Source organism: Herpailurus yagouaroundi, unplaced genomic scaffold (assembly GCF_014898765.1).
Source record: "Herpailurus yagouaroundi ecotype Mexico unplaced genomic scaffold, PumYag 159, whole genome shotgun sequence".
In the NCBI taxonomy this organism is placed as follows: Eukaryota; Metazoa; Chordata; class Mammalia; order Carnivora; family Felidae; genus Herpailurus; species Herpailurus yagouaroundi.
Window position 1 is genome coordinate 46,585,167 of NW_024412400.1, and position 22,951 is coordinate 46,608,117.

Here is a 22,951-nt window from a genome sequence, read left to right on the forward strand (position 1 = left end):
ATTGCAATTTTTAGGCATAACATTAGGTAATCACTTTATAAATATTTTTGGACTCCATAAATTAATTTAACATGAGGTAAACTCTCCATAAATGTTTCTGTACTGGATGAATTAATTATCAACTTGGGACAAGAATCCTGGCTTCTTCTCTTCTTGTGTCATGCTCAGTTGATGACCTTGAATTTTAATTTTGTTAGTGATCTATGCCATAGGTGTTAGCCCTGAGGTTGACTCAGTATTACCTGTGTTTTTTTTTAAACTCCTCACTAATCCTTGCAAAAAACTAATGGGAGAAACAGACTTCATGGCTTACCTTGTGCTCTGTTAAGACACTCAGTCAAATTTATTGTGCTAGGATGATTATGGTGTCACAAGGTGAAAGAACTTCTGCCAGCATTTTAAATTGTTTGCTATTCTGTCAGACTATGTGATGGGATATATTGTGTGTGAGTTGTGTTTCAGATAAAGTGTGTAATTGTTAAACCAGTTGCTACTGTCACTGTTAATGTTGGAACCGAATGTAAGGACACTGTTGCTGAAGTGGTGATATTACTTGAGAGAATTTGTCATTTCCCTTTGTCCTACTACTTAGCCTTCAGTATATATGGAGTGGATTAAATTATTCCTATACAAGGTTGTGACAAGAATATCATGGGGTTCAAAACTCTGTGCTTTGGACTGACTTTGATTCTCTTTGCTTATTATATTTATACACCGTTACCAGAAAACATTGAAGAACCTTGGAAAGTAGGGGTCATCGATGCTCTTATAAAAACTACTTCTCTTACGGTAATTTTTTCCCCACCGGGGGACTAGGATGCCTTGTTATGAGTACATATAAACTTTCTTTCAATTAGTATTTTGAAAGAGACTTTGGTTTTCTTTTAGAACAAATTAGCAAAATAATATTAATTAATTTAATTATTAACAAACCAATTTAATCTCTAATACAAAGCAGAGGGAGATAAAATTGTTGCTGATAAGAGTCTATATCTAAAGATAAATCCATCATATGTTTTGATAAGAATAAAAGAAATGGTATCGTCTAAGTGGAAAATCTGGGGGGTTGTTAAATCATTGGATTATATTTGACATTTCTGAGGGAACCTGAACCTCGTCTCATTCATTCTCTTAAAACTTACATGTCTATATTGATTATGTTTATATTTTGATGTATATTTTGTACCTTTACTATTTTAATATCTTTTTCTTTCTTAGTGGTTATCAAACTTTTTGGTCACAGAACTCTATAAGTTATTAAGGACCCTAAAGAGCTTTTTTATATTTATAATATTTATCAATATTTACTGAATTAGAAACTGGCCTCATTAAAAATTCTCTTAATGATGATGGTGATAATAATAAGCTCATTAAAGGTTAACATAGATAATAATTTTATTAAAGTTGAATATATTTTTAACACAAGAAAAATTAGTTATGATAGTGACCTTGTCTTCTATTTTTGCAAAGCTTTTTAATATCTCTTTATGAAATATAACTGGATTATTGTATATGCTCTTGCATTTAGTCTGTTGCAACATCACATGTCTTGTAGCCTCTGGGGGAACCAGAGAACCACAGGGATTCTAAGACCACACCTTGAAAACCATTTGTTTTGTCTACCCTTCATCCTCAGGTGCTGGATTTTGGATTTTTTTGTGACAGTGACAGAATTTGAACTCAAATCTACCTCATTAAAAATATTTTCTCCCCTGTCAAAACATGCTGCTGTTCCTGAGGCCTATGAATGATGGTGACAATAGGAAGTTTTAGGGGAAATGCTTCAACAGACAGTAAATGATTAGAGGGGAGTAGTGCATGGTGTATGGAAGAGGCCGCCTAGTGTGCTACACAGAAGAGATGAGAGATCTGTCACCCTAGGTAGCTTGAGATGTCTACTGCTCAAAATCCAAAGTATGCTGAGTCACCCCTGGCCCCATTTTTTCCCTCTTTATTGCTAATGCTTCACCTTTTCATTCACTGGATAATAGATGAGCAAGTGCCAGCCCTATAGAGAAACCATAATGTTATCTTCTCGAATAGCTCATATATCCTTAAACTTCAGAATAAACCAAAGCTTATTTCCTCATCAGTGTTAGCACATTCTGAAAGTATGCAGCTATAGAATTCAACTGTTGCTTTATCAGATGCAAAATAGAATTAAGACATTACACATCTAAAATAGAACTGACTACAAGTAGCTTACATACAAACATATGAGTTAATTATACTAATAATTTATCAGCTTCTGCTTGTTAAAGGGATAACCATTTTGTCCCTGTCATTTCTGAATTATAGTAACTCCAGGGATTCCCGGAGAGAATTTTAATTTTTTTAAATATATGCCAGGAAGGCAAACCTCACAGTTCTTGATACTATGGTGTGGAATAAGTATAAGACTATGCAGTTACATATTCAAATTAGAGACAGCCAAAAGTAAAAGAAAGAGCATGAGCATTAAAGACAATCAGATTTTAAAGAGTCTACTTAATGCTTTTGTGGCTCAGTTTCCTCCTTTGAAAAATAAGAAATGTAAACAACATGTTGCAGTTTTTCTAGAACAATAAAGCGATGTGTGTTTTAAACATTGCTTAGTGATGTCTAAATGGTGGCTGGTTATTGTTCAGTAAAGAGCTAGTCAGCATCTACTCATTGGAGCTGTGAGAGATGAAGAGCCAAAACCCTATAAAATTTAGATTTAAAGTGACATATTTACTAAATTGAAAAGCTCTTCACTATAATTATTTTCAACTAACAGTGAAAATATTTAAGAATATTTTCAATATAAATTAATAGTGAAGAAAGCTAAAATGTGTTGACCATTTGCAATGTACCCTGACCAACTTTAATCTCCTGAAAAGTATTACCTAACTTTTACAACTGCACTTTGAAGAAGTCACTATTATTATCCTCATTTTAAAGACAAGGAAAATGAGGCACAGGGAATAAGTAAGCCAGCCAAAGACCTACAGTTGATAATTTGTGGAATTGGGAATCAAACCAGACAGTCTTGATTCAGACTCTTTTTTGTTTTCTCTTGCCAAATTTCACATTTAATTTTAACTTTGTGTATAGTAAAATTTGTTCTTTTGGTAATACGATTTTATGAGGTTTAAGTTGTGTATAGATTCAAGTAACAACCATAACAATCAAGATGAAGGAATATAATCCTTTGAAATCACCTTTGTGCTGCTCCTTCCAGTAAAGCTTCCCCATCCTAAACACCTGGTCATCACTGCTCCCTGTATGTCCTTGTACATTGCCATTTCTGTGGTGTCATATAAATGGATTCATACTGCACGTGGTCTTCTGAGTCTGGCTTAACACATTTTATCTAGTAAAATGCATTTAAGAGTAATCCATGTTGTTGAGAGTATCAAAAGTTAAATCCTGTTTAAAGCTGTGTAGTATTCCATTATTTGAATGTGTCACAGTTTGTCCACAATGAATAGTTGAAGGATATTTGGGTTGTTTCCACTTTGGAGTGGATACAAATAAAGTTAGTGATAATTCATAGAGAGGCTTTGTGTGAACCAAAATTCCAATCTCTATTGGGTAAATACCTAGAACTGGATATACTGTGTGTTATTATACAGTGTGTGTTTAACTTTATATAAAACTACTGAATTGTTTTCCAAAAATCCTGTCTCATCTTCCATTCACATCAGCAGTATATGGTAGTTCTAGCAGTTCTACCTCTTGATCATCACTTAGTATTTTCTATTTTGCATTAAAAACCATTCTAATTAATGTAACCTCATTGATATCCATTTGCATGCCCTTAGTTCCTAAAGATGTGTATCTTCTCATGTACTTATTTGCTGTTTCATGTTTTTGGGAGGTGATGTGTATGTATGTTCAAACCTCTTCTTTGTTTCAAGAAAATTGGTTCTTTGTTTTGTTTTTGTCAAATGCTGAGCATTGTCCTATTCTGGACACAAGACATTAGGCAGGTATTTGATTTGCAAACATTTTTTCTTAGTCTGTTTCTTCCCTTTTAATTGTCTTAAGTTACACAACAAAAGCCTTGGATTTTGTTGAAGTCCAATTTATCTTTTTTTTTTTTTTAATTTAGTATTATCTTTTGGTATTGTGTCTAAGAACTTTTGCCTAACCTAACCTAAGATCACAAAGATTTTCTTCTATGTTGTCTTCTAAAAAGTTTGTTGTTTTACATTTTACATTTAAGTATTAGGCCCATTGTTAGTTAATTTCTGTATTAGGTGTGAGGAACAGGTCAAGGTACATTCTTTTCGCATATGGATATGTCTAGTTGTTCCAATTTGTTGAAACATCTTCCTTTCTTCGTTAAATTGTCTTATACAGTATGTCAAAAATAAATTGGACAAATTGGCTTATTTCTGGACTGATATTAATCTCCTCCCTGGATCTGTGAGTCCAGAATTTCCTGATACCGTATTAACTGTATTGACTATCATAGCTTGTTAGTAATCTTGAAACCAGGTTGTATGAGTCTTCCAACTTTGTTCTTCATTTTCAAAATCTCTTTGGCTGTTATAATTCATCTTTCTTTCCATGAAAATTTAAATTTATCATATTGGTGACCAAAAATTCTGATGAGATTTCGACTGGGATTAGGTTCACTCTATAAATCAATTCAGAAGGAATTGACATTTTAATATTAAGTCTTCTGACAGTTAACTTAATTCTCAATTTAATTAGGACTTTGATTTCTTCCATCATTGTTCTATGCTTTTTAGCATATGAATACTCGATGTATTTTGTTTTATTTATAACTAAGTATTTTAAATTTTGGTACTGTTGCAACTGGTATTTTTAAATTTTGATTTCTGTTCATTGCTAAATTTGAAATAAAATTGATTGTTTGTATTGACTTTGTATCCTATGGTTTAGCTAAACCTGCTTATTCATTTTAAGAGTTTTTTTTATAGATCCCGTAATATTTTCTACTTAGATATTCATGTTTACTGAAAGCAGAGAGAGACTGTTTTTCCTTTCTTTCTGATATGTATAACCTTTTCTTCCTCTGCTTTATCGCATTGAATAGGTCTTCCAGAATTAGGCTGGATGGAAAGCAAACATTCTTACTTTTTTCCAGCTTTTAGAAAAAAGTATTCAGTCTTTCACCATTTTTAAAAAATTTTTAAATGTTTATTTATTTTTGAGAGAGAGAAAAAGCAGAGTGTGAGTAGGGGAAGGGAGGGGCAGAGAGAAGGAGACCCAGAACTGGAAGCAGGCTCCAGGCTCTGAGCTGTCAGTACAGAGCCTGATGAGGGGCTTGAACTCACAAACTGTCATGACCTGAGCCAAAGTCGGACACTCAACCTACTGAGCCACCCAGGTGCCCCAGTCTTTCACCGTCAAGTAAGATCTTGTTTTATTTTTTGTAGCTGCTTTTTATATTAAGGAAGTTCCTTTTTATGGTAAGTTTGCAGAGAATTTTTACCATGAAAAGATACTGAGTTTAGCCAAATTCTTTTTCTTCATCTTTTAAGATGATATATAGCTTTTCTCCTTTCTCAGTGTCATGGATAACATTGATTTTCAAATATTGTACTTATCTTGCTTCCTTGCGATAAAACTCAATGGATTGTGATACATTATCTTCTTTTTATACTGTTAGATTTGATTTAAAATTTTGTTGAGAATTTTTGCTTCTATATTGTTCTGTAGTTTTTCTTGTACTATATTTCTGATTTAGGTAACAAGGTAATGGCAACCCAATGAAATGAGTTGGAAAGCATTCTTTTGTGTTTTATTTTCCAGTAGCTATTGTGTAAGATTGGTTTCTCCCCTGAATATTTAGTATAATTTGCCAGTGAAACAAACTGGGCCTTAAGTTTTATTTTTGTAAAATTTTCAATGCCAAATTCAATTTTTAAAATAGTTATAGACTATTCAAATTATCTATTTCTTTTTTATAAGTTGCGGAAGATTGTGTCCTTTCAGAAATTTGTAGATTTCTCAAGTTGTAAAGTTTATGAGCATAAAATCTTTTTTTAAAGTATTTTTTTATTATCTTTTTTATGTCTATAAGATCTGTAGTGATATCCCTTACTTCAGTATTCATTTTGGTAATTTGAGTCTTCTCTATTTTTTTAGTCAGTCTACATATAAAATTGATTAATTTTATTCTCTGAAAAGAATTAGCTTTTGTGTCACTATTTTTGTATTTTTTGATTCGTTTTAATTTCATTGAACTCTGCTCCCCTTATATTTATTATTTGTATCTTTTGATTTCTTTAGTTTTCTTTTGATACATTTTTTCTAGCTTATAAGAGAGGAGTTTTAACTCTTGATTTGAGACTTAATTTCTAGTATGATAATTTAATTTAATAAATTTTCCTCCAACCAGTTCTTTAGCTACATGCCACAAATTTGAGCATGTTTTATTTTTATTTTATTCAAATCAAAATATTTTTTAATTTCCCCAGAGAATTTATGACACCTGAGGTGTTTTTTTTACACTGAAAACCATAAAACATGGATGAGACAAATTGAAGACAAAAATAAATAAAAAGATATGCCATGTTAATGGATCAGAAAATTAGCATTGTGAAAGTCTCCATACCACACAAGGCAATATACAGATTCAATGCAATCCTGATCAAAATTCCAATGAAATTGTTCACAGAGATAGAAGAAACAATTCTAAAGTTCATTGAACCACAAAAGGTCCTGAATAGTCAAAGCAATCTTGGGAAGGAAGAATGGAGATGGAGGCATATAGTACTCAATTTCAAACTGTATTACAAAGTTATAGCAATAAAAACAATATGGCATTGGCATAAAAAGACACATAAACCAAAGGAACAGAATAGAAAGTCCAGAAATAAACTAAAGCATGTATAGTCTATTAATTTTTGATAAAGGCACCAAGAATACACAATGGAAAAAGGGTAATATCTTCAATAAATAGTGTTGAGAAAACTGGATATTCATATGCAAAAAAAATAAATAAACTGGACTCTAGTTTTATACCATACACAAAAATCCATTTAAAATGATGAAAGACTTCAGATTTTAATCTGAAACCATAAAAAATCCTGGAAGAAAACATAAGGCGAAAGCTTCTTGACATTGGCACTGGCAGTGAGATTTTGAGATGACACCAAAAGTGCAAGTAACAAAAAGCAAAAATAGACAAGTGGCATTACATCAAACTAAAAAGTCTCTGCACAGCAAAAGAAACAAGATGAAAATGCGATCTGCAGAATGGGAAAAAATATTTGCAGACTACATTTCTGATAAGAGCTAACATCTAAAATATGTAAGGAACTCATGCAACTCAATAGCAATTTTTTTTATTTTAAAAATAGGAAAATAGCCAGAATAAACATCCCCCCCCCAGGAGAAGACATATAAATGGCCAACAGGTATATGAAAAGGTTCTTGAGATCACTAATCATTGGAGAAATGAAAATCAAAATCACAGAGACATCACCTCATACCTTTTCAGATGGCTGTTATGAAAAAGATAAAAACAAGTGTTGGCAAAGATGTAGAAAAAAGGGACTCTTGTGCTCTGTTGCTGGCAATGTAAATTGGTAGAACCACAATGGAAAACAATATGGAGGTTCCTCAAGAAACTAAAAATAAAACTATCATATGATCCAGAAATCCCTCCTCCAGATCCTTCTTCCAAAGAAAATGAGAGATATGTGCTCTTTCAAATTGATTCCAGCAGTACTCACAATAGCCAAAATATGGAAACAACTTAAATGTCCATCAGTGGATGAGTGAATAAAAAAAAAGTACATATATACAATGGAATATTACTGAGCCTTAAAAAAGAAGGAGGTCTTGCCATTTGTGACAACATAAATGAACCCAGAGGGTATTATGCTAAGTAAAATAAGCCAGACACAGAAAAATAAAAAAAACTACATGACCTCACTTATATATGGAATCTAACAAAGTCTACTACATAAAAGTAGAGAGTAGAATGGTAGTTGCCAGGGGTGGGTAGTAGGAGTGAAGAGATGTTAGGTAGAATGAATAATCTAGAGATCTAATATTTCATAACATGGCTATAGTTAATAACACTGTATTGGATACTGGAAATTTGCTAAGAGAGTAGATTTCAAGGGCTCTCACCACACAGACAAAAAAAATAACTGTAAGGAGATATGTTAATTATCTTGACTATAGCGATCATTTCACTATGTATATGCATATCAAATCAAGTATGTAGTACACCTTAAATATGTACAATTTTTATTAAAACTATTTTTTTTACTTTGTAATATCTGGCAATTTTTCTATCTTCTGTTTTTGAATCCTAGCTTAATTCTATTATAGTCAGAGAACATAGTTTCTGTGAACTCAAGTTCTTCCAGTTTATTTGTTTTATGGCTTAGAATGTGGTGTATTTTAGTGAAAATTCCATATGCATTTAAAAAGGTTCTATATTCTCCCATTTTGTTCATTCTATAAATGTCAAAGTTATTCAGGCATTTTATATCTTTAATGATTTTCTGTATTTTTTCCCTCAATTACCAAGTGAGAAGTGTTGACATTTATAATTATGTGGATTATCTATTTCTCTTCACAATGCATTCAGTTTTGTTTCATGTATTTTTGAGTTCTGTTTATAACTGTTTATTCATTTTGCACTATTGCCTTGGTAAATTGATTTTTATAATGATGGAATGCATCTCTTTAACCCTAGTAACTTTTCATAGCTTACATAGATTTAATAGTTTACCACTTTTCATAGCGCATAAAATTTCAATCACATAGGTCTCTTTACCCTGACACTTGTATATATAGGTGTCATGTGTATTGTATTTATATGCATTAACCCCCATATATGTTAACACATTTTGTTTTCAACAGTAATAAATATTTTAAATAATTTCAGAAGGAATATTAATTTGTTAATTTCATTCACCCTTTCTTCCTTGATTTCTGAATTCCGATATTCCCTCTTGCCAGTGTTTCTGGCCAGAAAGACAATTTTTAGTTAGGGTTTTAGTCATCCATTATATTTTACAGTTCTACATAACTGGGTCCACCTTCAGGGTGAAGCTTTGAGAGAAAAAATAAGGAAAAATGTATTATTCTTTAATACTCTTTGGATAACAGAAGACCCTTTTCACAATTTCTCTGGGCAGAGAATCTTTGCTCAGTGTTTTACATGTCTGCCTTCACCACGGTGGAAAAGCTGCTGTCTGCAGATGGAACTGGCCTTGGAGCCTGACAAGAGAGAAAAAGGGAGAAAAAGAAAGGAAAAGAAAATGAGACCCACCTCCCTCCCCCCCATTCACACTCTGCTGTATAAGACATGTATTTCCCAGTCCAATACCTGGAAATCAAGGATTTCTCTGGGGATATTTGCTTTCATCTCTTGGGTTGTTAAAGGGCTTAGTGTGACTTCAGGTCAAAGCCAGAGGGCAAGAGAGAAAAAAAAAAGGTGAAACTCTCTTATGAATATTTCTTCCAGTTTTGACTTCCTCAAATTCTTTTTTTTTGTTTGTTTGTTTTGTTTACCTTTCAGAGTGCTCAGGTAGATTCTTTTCTGTCTAGAGTTTTTAGTTGTAATAAGTAGGAGAGATAGGCTTTAGTGAGCTTTATCTTGGCCAAAGAAAGCCATCAAAACCTTTCATTTTAACTACTTCATTACAAATAAAACTCAATAACTCATAAATGTATTCACCAGGAATATATTCTTTAAGACTCCAAGAAAAATAAGTTGAGAAGAAAATATTGAAATTCATAAATACATGTTTTGAAACAAATATATTTGTTAAATATATTCAGGAAGAATATAGTATAAAACTACTTTGTGGTAAATTTGGAAAATATTTCCATTCCATGAATACACTCTTTGACAAACAATCTTTAAGAGTTGATCATTCAATGGTTTGACTTGGGACAAATTGATCCAGAGCTTATGAATATTGGAAAAACAAATAATTTATGGTACTTAAATCCATGGTTTCCTTGCAAAAAAAATAGATAAGTAACGTAAAGAGGAAGAGAAGAAAATTCACATCTCTTTTCATTTCTTGCCATAACTTGAGCCTCATCACTCATTTTATCCCTGACTGATCTGGCTTTTATCAGATGATAACTAACTGTAATTGAAGGAAATGACAAATGGAGGTAAAGTAAGTAACGGGTTTGGAGCGACTATTGAGAGCAGGATGAAAATCAACAGATGGGTTATTAAAAAGTCAAATGACTCACTCGTCTCCTTGATTCCCCAAACATAACAAATAAGATAAATTTTTCCTAAAAAATGTGTCTTCTCATTGCATCTCCATTTCCTCTGTTGCTTTCCTAGACTAGTGTCTCCTTTTCATCAGGATCATCTGAAAAAACTTTCTAGAGAAGGGATATGTAATGTTTATTTGCAGGCATTCTAAGGACTATTTTGGCAAAGCATTGACTTTTTCCCTTTCAATGTTTCAACCTCCAAGCATTTGTTCAAATTCATCTCCTTATACAATGAAACAATTTTACCTCTTATGACTGCCTTATGATGAGATTGGGGTCAAGAGGTGATAAGAGATGGGGATGTCTGCTGTGGATGTTACTTAGCTAAAAAAATAGTTATTTTCTATTTTGACATCAAAGTTTGAATGTGTCTTCTTCAAAATGTCTGCCTCAAAGAGATACGTAAAATGTTCTGTTTCTAGAAAAAGGCATCCAAGCAAGGAAAATAATATTTATGAAGAAAAATAGGTAAATACAAGCATCACATAACAAAAAAATAAATAATTCCAGATAGAAGAAAATATGCATTAGAAAGCAATAACATTATGTCTAAGAAAATTGCAAATGCCACTTTAAGGAGATCCCTGAAAATGTGGAGAAGATTTTAAATTTGAAAGCCCAGCAAAGTTGGAGAAATCTCTTGAAGATTTGGGAATAAATGAGTGACAAGAGAGTTGGGTCTCAGTGAAAGTGCGATGAGCCTAGTATGAAGATCCCAAGGTCTTGCTGAGGTGTTGCCTGAAGTTATTTTCTGACTTTGGCATATCATTTCACCAGTTAAGTCTTGGTGTATTTTCAACTAAGATTAAGAAATTGTTGAAAATGAGGGCGCCTGGGTGGCTCAGTTTGTTAAGCATCTGACTTAGGCTCAGGTCATGGTCTTGTGGTTGGTGAATTCGAGCCCTGATTGGGCTCTGTGCTGACAACTCAGAGTCTGGAGCCTGCTTTGGATTCTGTGTCTGCCTTTCTCTCATCTCTCATTGTTCTCATTCTTTTTGTCTCTCTGCTTAAGATCCAGTTTTCAAGGATAGTGCACTAAATCTACCTTAAGTTTACTTTCTCACCTCTTAACTAGTGAGTGGTTATCCTTGATCAACTGGCTCATCAAAGGTTTCAAATAATGGGAGTTGGTAGCTCTCTAAAGTGACTAGAACACTGTTACCAAAATAAGGGATGTTTATGTCTACTCAGATTCTAAAGGCAAAAAGATGTCTATAACATGGAATTTGAAATTTGGTATTATCTCTCTGACTTAGCCTATTTCCAATCCCTAAAGATAAGTATATATTATGGATTAGATATGGCTGCCTACTTGATAAATGTTTGGCATATAAATGTATATAAATATTATAAATAATGTTATACAAATATATAAGTACTATATAGAGACATATACTATATATTATATAAATATGTTTCTAATATATAAGATACATACTTCTAATATATAATGTATATGTATTCTAATATATAAGATATAACATATATTTCTAATATATAATAAGATATAAATATTTCTATATATGTGTCTCTATATATGTTTTAATTGAGAGCTTAATGCTATTTTAAAGCTACTTAAAGTGTCAATGTCAAAATGGCGGCTTTTTTTTTTTTATATGAAATTTATTGTCAAATTGGTTTCCATACAACACCCAGTGCTCATCCCAAAAGGTGCCCTCCTCAATACCCATCACCCACCCTCTCCTCCCTCCCACCCCCCATCAACCCTCAGTTTGCTCTCAGTTCTCAACAGTCTCTTATGCTTTGGCTCTCTCCCACTCTAACCTCTTTTTTTTTTTTTTTTTTTTCCCTTCCCCTCCCCCATGGGTTCCTGTTGAGTTTCTCAGGATCCACATAAGAGTGAAACCATATGGTATCTGTCTTTCTCTGTATGGCTTATTTCACTTAGCATCACACTCTCCAGTTCCATCCACGTTGCTACAAAAGGCCATATTTCATTTTTTCTCATTGCCACGTAGTATTCCATAGTGTATATAAACCACAATTTCTTTATCCATTCATCAGTGGATGGACATTTAGGCTCTTTCCATAATTTGGCTATTGTTGAGAGTGCTGCTATGAACATTGGGGTACAAGTGCCCCTATGCATCAGTACTCCTGTGTCCCTTGGATAAATTCCTAGCAGTGCTATTGCTGGGTCATAGGAGAGATCTATTTTTAATTTTCTGAGGAACCTCCACACTGCTTTCCAGAGCGGCTGCACCAATTTGCATTCCCACCAACAGTGCAAGAGGGTTCCCGTTTCTCCACATCCTCTCCAGCATCTAGAGTCTCCTGATTTGTTCATTTTGGCCACTCTGACTGGCGTGAGGTGATATCTGAGTGTGGTTTTGATTTGTATTTCCCTGATAAGGAGCGACGCTGAACATCTTTTCATGTGCCTGTTGGCCATCCGGATGTCTTCTTTAGAGAAGTGTCTATTCATGTTTTCTGCCCATTTCTTCACTGGGTTATTTGCTTTTCGGGTGTGGAGTTTGGTGAGCTCTTTATAGATTTTGGATACTAGCCCTTTGTCCGATATGTCATTTGCAAATATCTTTTCCCATTCCGTTGGTTGCCTTTTAGTTTTGTTGGTTGTTTCCTTTGCTGTGCAGAAGCTTTTTCTCTTCATAAGGTCCCAGTAATTCACTTTTGCTTTTAATTCCCTTGCCTTTGGGGATGTGTCGAGTAAGAGATTGCTACGGCTGAGGTCAGAGAGGTCTTTTCCTGCTTTCTCCTCTAGGGTTTTGATGGTTTCCTGTCTCACATTCAGGTCCTTGATCCATTTTGAGTTTATTTTTGTGAATGGTGTGAGAAAGTGGTCTAGTTTCAACCTTCTGCATGTTGCTGTCCAGTTCTCCCAGCACCATTTGTTAAAGAGACTGTCTTTTTTCCATTGGATGTTCTTTCCTGCTTTGTCAAAGATGAGTTGGCCATACGTTTGTGGGTCTAGTTCTGGGGTTTCTATTCTATTCCATTGGTCTATGTGTCTGTTTTGGTGCCAATACCATGCTGTCTTGATGATGACAGCTTTGTAGTAGAGGCTAAAGTCTGGGATTGTGATGCCTCCTGCTTTGGTCTTCTTCTTCAAAATTACTTTGGCTATTCGGGGCCTTTTGTGGTTCCATATGAATTTTGGGATTGCTTGTTCTAGTTTTGAGAAGAATGCTGGTGCAATTTTGATTGGGATTGCATTGAATGTGTAGATAGCTTTGGGTAGTATTGACATTTTGACAATATTTATTCTTCCAATCCATGAGCAGGGAATGTCTTTCCATTTCTTTAAATCCTCTTCAATTTCCTTCATAAGCTTTCTATAGTTTTCAGCATACAGATCTTGTACATCTTTGGTTAGATTTATTCCTAGGTATTTTATGCTTCTTGGTGCAATTGTGAATGGGATCAGTTTCCTTATTTGTCTTTCTGTTACTTCATTGTTAGTGTATAAGAATGCAACTGATTTCTGTACATTGATTTTGTATCCTGCAACTTTGCTGAATTCATGTATCAGTTCTAGCAGACTTTTGGTGGAGTCTATCGGATTTTCCATGTATAATATCATGTCATCTGCAAAAAGCGAAAGCTTGACTTCATCTTTGCCAATTTGGATGCCTTTGATTTCCTTTTGTTGTCTGATTGCTGATGCTAGAACTTCCAGCACTATGTTAAACAACAGCGGTGAGAGTGGGCATCCCTGTCGTGTTCCTGATCTCAGGGAAAAAGCTCTCAGTTTTTCCCCGTTGAGGATGATGTTAGCTGTGGGCTTTTCATAAATGGCTTTTATGATCTTTAAGTATGTTCCTTCTATCCCGAAAATGGCGGCTTTAAGGCCATATCGTGTCAACAACTTATTATTCCTCATACAACTGTCATTTTTAAAATTCAAATTCTTCCTATTATACAATCTTTTCCTATTGTTCTAGTACTTAATAACTTCTTTCCTTCCATTTTTATGGGTTATTATAAAAAAACATAATTTAGTACTTTTATGTAGAGGAGTACCTGCCTTGTGTAACAGTGGCCTAGAAAAGTAGATTTACAATTTGCTTTGCTAATTACTGGTTATCTCATTTTGGTCAATAAATTGGACTTACCAGGTGTCAGTATTCCCAATGTTAAAGCAGATGAGTTAGATGATCTTTAACACCTAGTAAAATTATAGCCACCTCATATAGGTATTGTAAATGCTCTGTAATATTCTTTTGTCCCCACAGTATTTCAGGATTCTTTATATGTGAACTATTCTTTGAAATGTTACAAAGATGTTATAAAACTTACCAAAAATACTAAAGATAGTTTTATTTAAAGTCGCGTTTTTTCTTCAAGCATTTTTTAAATAAAAAAAAAACCTATTTGTAGTTGAAATAACTGAAATAGCTTTATTAGTAATGTGATAACTAGATGCTTCTAAAATTTTAAATAAAATTGACTGACCAAAGAAATAACATGAAAATATTGAGATTATATACATAAAGAAATATAAAATCTGGAGTACCTGATGGCTCAGTCCGTTAAGTGTCTGACTTCAGCTCAGGTCATGATCTCACGGTTCATGGGTTTGAGCTCCACACTGATAGTGTGGAGCCTGCTTCGGATTCTCTCTCTTTCTGCCCCTTCCCTACTTACGCTTTCTTTCTCTCAAAATAAACTTTTAAAAAAGAAATAGTTTTTTTAAGAAGTATAAACTCTATTATTTCTCAGATAATTTTTCAGATAAAAGTTTAGAATTAAAAAATAAGTAGCCACAGTACAATGATGACATTTAATGAGATTACTCTTATTCCAAAATACAACATACTTAAGATTTATCTAGAAGCAATAATAGTATATGTGTCAGGATGTGCAATAAGAACTCTAGGGTGTTATATTATTCCTTCTTCGATTTTGGTTGCATCTTTCTATGCATTTGGTATTACTTAAAATTGAAATATTCAATGTTTGAAATTTTTTTAACAGGCTATGTTATTGGAAAATATGGGTCTTATTAGATATGCGGAATTTTTTTCCATGTTACTGAAATTGGACCATACAGTACTAATTTCAGATGAAAACATTACTGTGATGGATACAAAGTTTACTGACATTCCAGTGTGTTTGTACTTGCCAAAGAAGAAGTCAGAAAGCCAGAGACGGGCTGTAATTTTTATTCATGGTGGTGCCTTTGTTATGGGAAGTTGCAGTAAGTGTATCTTATATAAGCAAACGTACATATGTGTGTGTGTGTGTGTGTGTGTGTGTTGCATATTATGTAGATATATATTCAAATATATTTGTATATATAACTGACAGAACTTTATTTCTATGTTATTTGTGTTTGTGACTATGTGTATGTATCTTAGAGACTTTACCAATCATAGTTTAGACATATTTTTCACAAACTTCTTAGAAAATAAGTATATTAGATTTTATTTTTTTGAAAAACTTTATCAAATAAAGTTACATTGACATTGTAAAATTGGAAATTCAATTATTAACCTTAAAACATAACTTTGAAATTACCAAATGACCTGACTTCAGGTTCAGAAAGATAGAAGTGAACAAGATATTGTAAATGTTGAGTCAGAACTGATATTATTTACAACTTCCAAGAAGCAAATACATGTTCATATTGTAGACTGTGATACAACAATACTTGTTTTGGGACTTAGAATCCAATGCATAATTCTGAACTTAAAATAAAACATAAAATAGAACTGTGTAATCAGCTCTTCCCATAAATGCTATCCCCATCTAGTGTTGGAGATGATTTTAAGAAATGCTAGTGGAGTAGCTAAAATGCTTATACATTCCACAAACATTCACACAGACACAAACTCAAACATTCTCTAACATACACACACTGAGTTATACATATTAACATATATACAGAGTTTCTTGTAGAATGTCAGTATTATGGAGTCACCACACAGCATAAAACACAAAAAATGTTTTACAAGACAGTCAGAAGATAGAAGAAGCTAATGGTAAGGCTCCTTTCCTTGAAGAACCCACAGCCTGGGTCATTAAACCCAGATTGACTCCATGATCTGTTAATGTTTCAAGACTACTACATATGCGACTGTAATCAGGTGGATGGTCAACTTTTATTTTGTTAGGTAAGCACATTCTTAGGTACTATTGTCACAGTCTTAGAAATAAAGAAATAGAGAATGATAAAGTAACTTGTTCAAAGTCCTACTGTTAGTAAGTGGTAGAACCAGTAGTCAAAACTAAGCTTGTCAGCAGGACCCACAGCATTCACCCTCACACTACTAGTGAGCAGAGCAGCCCCATCATGTGGCTTTAAGATGCTGTGTCCTATATGTCCTTACTTCCTCTCCTTCATGCCAATGACTATTGTAAACCTTCAGCACTCTTTCCAGCCCTCAGCTGATCCCTCCTGAGCTATTCCTGAGCATCCATACATCAGGGATGTATGTCCATAATCCACCACTGCTCCCCTCCTCCCACATAAGGACTTTCAAATGTCCTTAAAAATTATTAGCACCTTATTAATCCTCAGCTTCACTTCTTTCTAACTGTGTCCTAGGAAAAGGCATTTTCATCTTCGGGCACAGTTGAATCTCTCTACTTTGCTCTCTACTTTCCTCCTATTATTTGGTTTATCAGTACTTCTATTTCATTTTTCTACCTACAAGCATGTCATCCCAGTTGACTCCTAAGTGTTACTACCTCTTCTCCTTTGTTCCCAAATCCTTCTCTGTACATAGTCCTCTTTTATTTCTCAGACTCATTTCTATACACTGTGGAGTTTGTTTTCCCCTTTTGAATACTTCTTTAAGCTGTGTAATTTGAGAATGGCCATTCCCTTCTGTTTCACTGAAATGGCGATTTCACCCTCTACTCCTTTGGTTGTGTGAAACAAATTTCTTTGAACTTCCTTTTGCCTCTCGCCTTTCCCTTCATCTGTATCTCCCTCTCCAAAACAATACAAATAGAAACAAACACAAAAACAGGTTCTCCATTTTTATACTTTATAAGTGTTCATGTTTCCCAGTATGCCTTTCTGTAGCTTTTGAATCTGCAATGCTCTTTTATTTAGTTCTTCAAACTTTTCAAACTTACCCACTCCCACCCACTGGCTGATTTCCCAAGGAATTTTATCACCGGTTATTTTCCTTCGTGGTTTTAGTTTATGCTGCCACTTTTCTCCAAATTCTTACATCACTTGTACTTAACATTTATTTCTCTGAGGTCTTTATGCATTCTCATGACTCTGTCTTTAAGTATATTTTCTTCGGCAATGACATTCTCCATTTGGTGGTAGTCATCAAATCTTATATCTTTGAATCCTTATACATCGCAACAGAAAAAGTGAAAACAGAGGGATTCCGCCAGTTAATCATATTCCAGTCACTATCCACAAATATAGATGGTTTTCTATTGTTCTCTATTGACAGGGTACACTTTTATATTCTTCTTTTTTTTTTCTTTCATTTCAGGGCAGACGGCTTATGACTTCCTGAATAGATGGACAGCAAATAAACTTGGTGCTGTTGTTGTGGGAATAGAGTAAGGCAATCATTTTTTTTTTTTAATTTGGGACTATCTCAGAATTTTAAGGCATTGTCAGAGTGAGAGATCTTAGTTGCTCATGATTTTTTCTGAATTTCCAAAAATATACTGGAAAGACTAGCAAATGTCAAGTACTTTCTAGCCTCTCACTTACGAAGAAACTCTAACATGTTTTGGGCTTGAAGTCTCTAGGTGTATATCTGCACTATGTAATTTATAGGAGAGATGGGAAAAGAAAAATTTTCATACTGAGGGTGAGGTAGAGTATGCCTGAATTTACAAATGACTTTCCAACCATTGAGCCAAATAACTTACTATACTTAAATACTTATATTTCAAAGCTTTTAATTTTTTGCATTTAAAATTAAAGTTTATTTTTTCTCAAATATTATAAGGATTTTATTTTGAATCAAGTTTCTAAGTAGTGCTCATGATATAAAACATGGAATGTCATCTTGAAGAATTTGAACCTAAATAAATTTCTTATATTAGAGACTTTGAAATAATTTACTCTCTGATTTGATGCTTTTAAAATCTCTTGTGTCCTCCCAGCAGTGGTTCTGAAAAAATTTGAATTACCAATTACATTGAGAATCTGATGAACACTACAGAGCATCTCCCCTACTAATTGTTGTTTTGCTGAAAAGTGTACGTGCAATTTTACGAGGATAAAGACACAATCCTTGTCTCTCTCATCTTCCCATAGAGCCAACATTTTAAAACCTTTATACCAGAATTTACTTTTTATTTTAAAAATAGAAGTTGGTAGTAAATCTGGGTTCAATTGGTGAGATTAAAATTTCAGAGTGGGGCCAATTTGGTTTATTGGACCTGTTGGTTAAACTGAGTTGCTTAGATACATGCAACTGAAGTTTAATTATATATGCTTTGTTACTTTCTCTTTTTTTCTTAAGCTATAGGCTAGCTCCTCAATATCAATTTCCTGTTCCCCTTGAAGATGTCATTTCTGTGGTCAGATTCTTTCTACAGGATAACATTCTTGCAAAATATGGAGTGGATCCTTCCCGAATCTGTATTTCAGGTGATAGTTCTGGGGGTACATTGGCAGCAAAAGTTACTCAACTGGTATGTTTTATGTGTTCTATATGTTGATAGTACACATACGTTATAATTCTAACACAAAAGAATCATTTTATTTGTTAGGATATTTTTATTGGCCTTGTGTGTGTTTTTTAAAATTTAAATCCAAGTTATTTAACATATAGCATAATAATGATTTCAGGAATAGAATTTAGTGATTCATCACTTACAGATAACACCCAATGCTCATCCCAACAAGTCCCCCCCTTAATTCCCATCACTTCTTTAGCCCATCCCCCCCACCCAACACCCCACCAGCAACCCTCAGTTTGTTCTCTGGATTTAAGAGTCTCTTATGTTTGCCTCCCTCTCTGTTTTTATATTAATTTGCTTCCCTTCCCCTATGTTCATCTGTTTTGTTTCTTAAATTCCATGTATGAGTGAAATCATATGGAATTTGTCTTTCACTTAGCATAACATACTCTAATTCCATCCACATTATTGCAAATGGTAAGATTTCATTCTTTTTGATTGCTGAGAAATATTTCATTGTATATACCACATCTGCTTTTTCCATTCATTAGTTGGTGGATGTTGGGCTTTTTCCATAATTCGGCTGTTTATAGCATTGCTATAAACATTGGGGTACTTGTGCCCCTTTGAATCAGCATTCTGGTATCTTTTGGATAAATACCTAGTAGTACAATTGCTGGGTCCTAGTGTAGTTCTATTTTTAATTTTTTGAGGAACCTCCATGCTGTTTTCCAAAGTTGGTTTTGTTTTACACTGTGAAATGGCAAATATATAAAACCAACCTAATGTCCTTTTGCATAATTTTTTCTGTAGACAGATGTGGCTTTAGAGGCATTAAGGGGAGACTACATATATTGCTAAATAAGGATTTGATTCAGCCATCAAGTTTCAGAAAAATAGGACAATGTCTAGGAACTACTATTGAATATCACAAAGGATTTTTTGTTCTACTTAGCTAAATTGTAAAATCTTCCAAGCATTTGGCATTATTGTAATCCATGTTTTAAATCCAGTAGAATGTCATCAGATAGCATTTGGGGCATGTGCCATGCTTGTATGGAAGAATCACTACTGTGATGAAGAAGAACAATGGCCTAGGCTAAACTCTTGCTTTGTATAGTTAAGTAATAACCATCCAAACAATTGATATATTTGAAAATTGAATTCAGCCCCACACATAGTTCCTACTCCCAAAACCACTTATGGAACAAAATTAGCATAAGAGAAGGGACATATACATTTACAATCAGCAGAATCTATTTACTTATTTTGTGGGATCACTTTTACTAGCTTGAGAACGTATCTGTTGAATCTCTCTGCTTCATTTTTGTTTATATGGTCACTGTTTCTTCCACTCAGTTTATGAGGTGATCCATTTTTTTTTCTAGAAAATTATCTGTCTGAGGATGCTAGGGAGGGATCAAGGGCATAGGAGAGATTCTGTTAGGGAAATTGGTCTTAGCTTCTTTATGAACTTGTGGCACTGACTATACAATGAGTATACATTTTAGAGTTGGCTGGATATCATTTCCTCTTGTGAGGTACTACTGAGATGACAGTTAATTGCCTCATTTGGTATGTCACCTACTTTGGTGAGGGGATTGGCTTTCAAAATCACTCTCCAGATACCTAGACTTACATGTGCTATGGCAGCAGGAATAGCCATTTGCCCAGATGTCATAGTTGTAGAAGCTGGTCTGTGGCTCAGGTAATTTTTCTTGAGAGATTAACTCTCCTGTAGTGTTTAGGACTAAGAGAGAAGGAACGGGGAATATATGGTAGCTTTTCTCACCCCATCACTGAGAGCTTAGGATACCTCGTACCTCTGGTAAGAAAGAGAAACTCCAGATACAATGCTCCATGTCTTTGCCTGCCCTTCAAATTTTCATAAATTCCTCTGCTTATTTACCATCACAATACATTATGTTCTCCAGAAGGCAACTTGTATATTAGGAATATTTCCTTTAACTTGGTCCAACTCCTTCTAAATTTAGTTAGTATGTGTGTTTGAGCATTCATATTTTATTGTTATAGTCTATCTTCTCAGGTTACTTTAGATCAAAAAGTGATTTTTAAACATAGCTCGTAATCTTCTCTAAGAATCTCATTATTATAATTTTATTTCATGGTCATATATGAATAAACATGTGTAAGTGTTTGACGTATATGTGTATCATAACTGCTGAAAGCGGGCTGATGCATGCATTTTAATGCCCTTAAAATAAAGTCTAAATATTATAAAAAGAAATAACCATTAGGTCCTGTATTGGTTTTGTAACTATTTACATCATAACTGCTCATATTATTGGAGTAAAACCTCCCAATCATATAGTTTGGAGTCTTTTCACATTTTATTATCAATTTTTTTCAGGTACAAAATGATCCAGAATTCAAAAATAAAATTAAGGCACAAGTTTTAATTTACCCTGGCTTGCAGGTGGTGGATGTTTTAATGCCCTCTCACCGACAAAATGAGCATGGTCCGATTCTGTCAAGGGATATGGCAATTAAAATGGGATGCCTGTACGTGACCAAGGATAAAGCACTGCCCCAAGCAGTGAGAGAAAATCAACATATGCCCCATGGATCAAGACATCTGTTCAAGTTGGTTAACTGGAGTACTCTTCTTCCTGAAAAATATAGAAGGAATCACATATATACTGAACCAATTATTGGGAAGCTTAACTCTTCGTATCCAGTACTTTTGGATAGCAGGTTATCACCCTTGTTAGTCACTGATTCCCAATTAGAAAAATTGCCACTAACTTATATCATCACCTGTGAACATGATATCCTAAGAGATGATGGACTTATATACGTCTCACGACTTCGAAATGCTGCAGTTAACGTTTCTCATGACCACATAGAGGATGGGATCCATGGAGCACTTTTTTTCATGACAACACCATTTTACTTACGTGTAGGCATTAGAATAAGTGATAAATACATTAATTGGCTTGAAGAAAATCTATAAATAGTACATGTAGCTAGCTAATTATTTAGTAATATAATCCTAAGGTTATATTTGAAAGTTTGTGACTTTAAGGAACAGAACAATGATATTCTTTTTGAATAAATGTAAGTTTAAAAGCAAAGATTACTGTGTACCTTTGAACAAGTTACTTAATTTCCCTAAACTTGGATCTTAATAAATGTAGAGATTCACTGTATTAATCCCATTAAATACAATTTATTTTGCTTGATAAGTTTTAAATATGCACCAATAATAGTAATTTTTTTTTAAAAAAGTGTGATTATAAACAAAACAAGCAGGACAGTATCCAGGTAGTGATAGGAATGGTAGTGGTAAGTGAGGAGAAAGTTTAAAGAAGAAAAATCACAATGGCATTTGTGTGTAGGAGGAAAACTACATTATATTGAAAACCTGTTTTTTCAATTAATGGTCCATACATTAATTGTATTCACCAAATGTAAATTCCATTAGGTTTTTTTTATTTTTTTCACTTCACCTAATACAAACAAAATCTGCTTTCAAATATATTGCTCAGTTTCTTATAGAAAGAAAGGATTAACATGTAGACTATAAATTCTTTCAAAAGCCTAAATATTTGGCTCTCACTATGCTTTTTTTTAAAATTAAGTTTATTTATTTATTTTGAGAGAGAGCACAAGTCGGGGAGGAGCAGAGAGAAGGAGAGACAGAATCCCAAGCAGGCTTCATGCCATCAGTGCTGAGCCCATTGAAAGACTCGAACTCATGAACTGTCATGAACTGTGAGATCATGACCTGAGCTGAGATCAAGAGTCAAATGCTTAAGCAACTGTGCCACTGAGGCACCCCCCCACCCCCACCCAACACTCAAACTTTTAAAAATATTGATTGCTATATTATCAATCCAAGAAAGTTTCTAGTCACATACTGAACACTGATTAAATAAAGAAGCAGAATGTAGTTCTAATGACCTGAAGATACTAGGATGACATAAAATCCTGGGTGATGTGCTCTCACATGGGGGACACATAGGTTGTGTCATGAAATTATAGGTATAACTTTGATAACTTATTTATAAATTTGGTTTTACTACATATTAACATAAAGTTATTGAGTAAGAAACTTTTGCAATCCTTTAATGCTGTTTGAATCATTCTATAATATGTCACATAAATCAATATTGGTTCAGTGTGGGAGAAGACAAAG

General features: G+C 33.8%; 1 protein-coding gene across 1 annotated transcript; it reads left to right on the top strand.

The window, feature by feature from the left end:
• The first annotated feature begins 610 nt into the window (after positions 1–610).
• On the top strand, positions 611–21,962 carry LOC121033852 (arylacetamide deacetylase-like 2). Its single transcript, XM_040480513.1, has 5 exons — positions 611–789; positions 15,160–15,382; positions 17,646–17,715; positions 18,633–18,804; positions 21,164–21,962. Exons 1-5 carry the CDS (start codon positions 652–654, stop codon positions 21,764–21,766), a joined length of 1,206 nt encoding a protein of 401 aa, XP_040336447.1. The 5' UTR covers positions 611–651; the 3' UTR covers positions 21,767–21,962.
• The last annotated feature ends 989 nt before the right edge of the window (positions 21,963–22,951 follow it).

Excerpts from the sequence above, each read along its gene's own strand:
- LOC121033852 (XM_040480513.1), top strand. The coding sequence starts at position 652 with ATGGGGTTCAAAACTCTGTGCTTTGGACTGACTTTGATTCTCTTTGCT. Across the intron at positions 17,716-18,632 it reads GCTGTTGTTGTGGGAATAGA|CTATAGGCTAGCTCCTCAAT; the intron begins GTAAGGCAATCA and ends TTTTTTCTTAAG. Across the intron at positions 18,805-21,163 it reads CAGCAAAAGTTACTCAACTG|GTACAAAATGATCCAGAATT; the intron begins GTATGTTTTATG and ends AATTTTTTTCAG.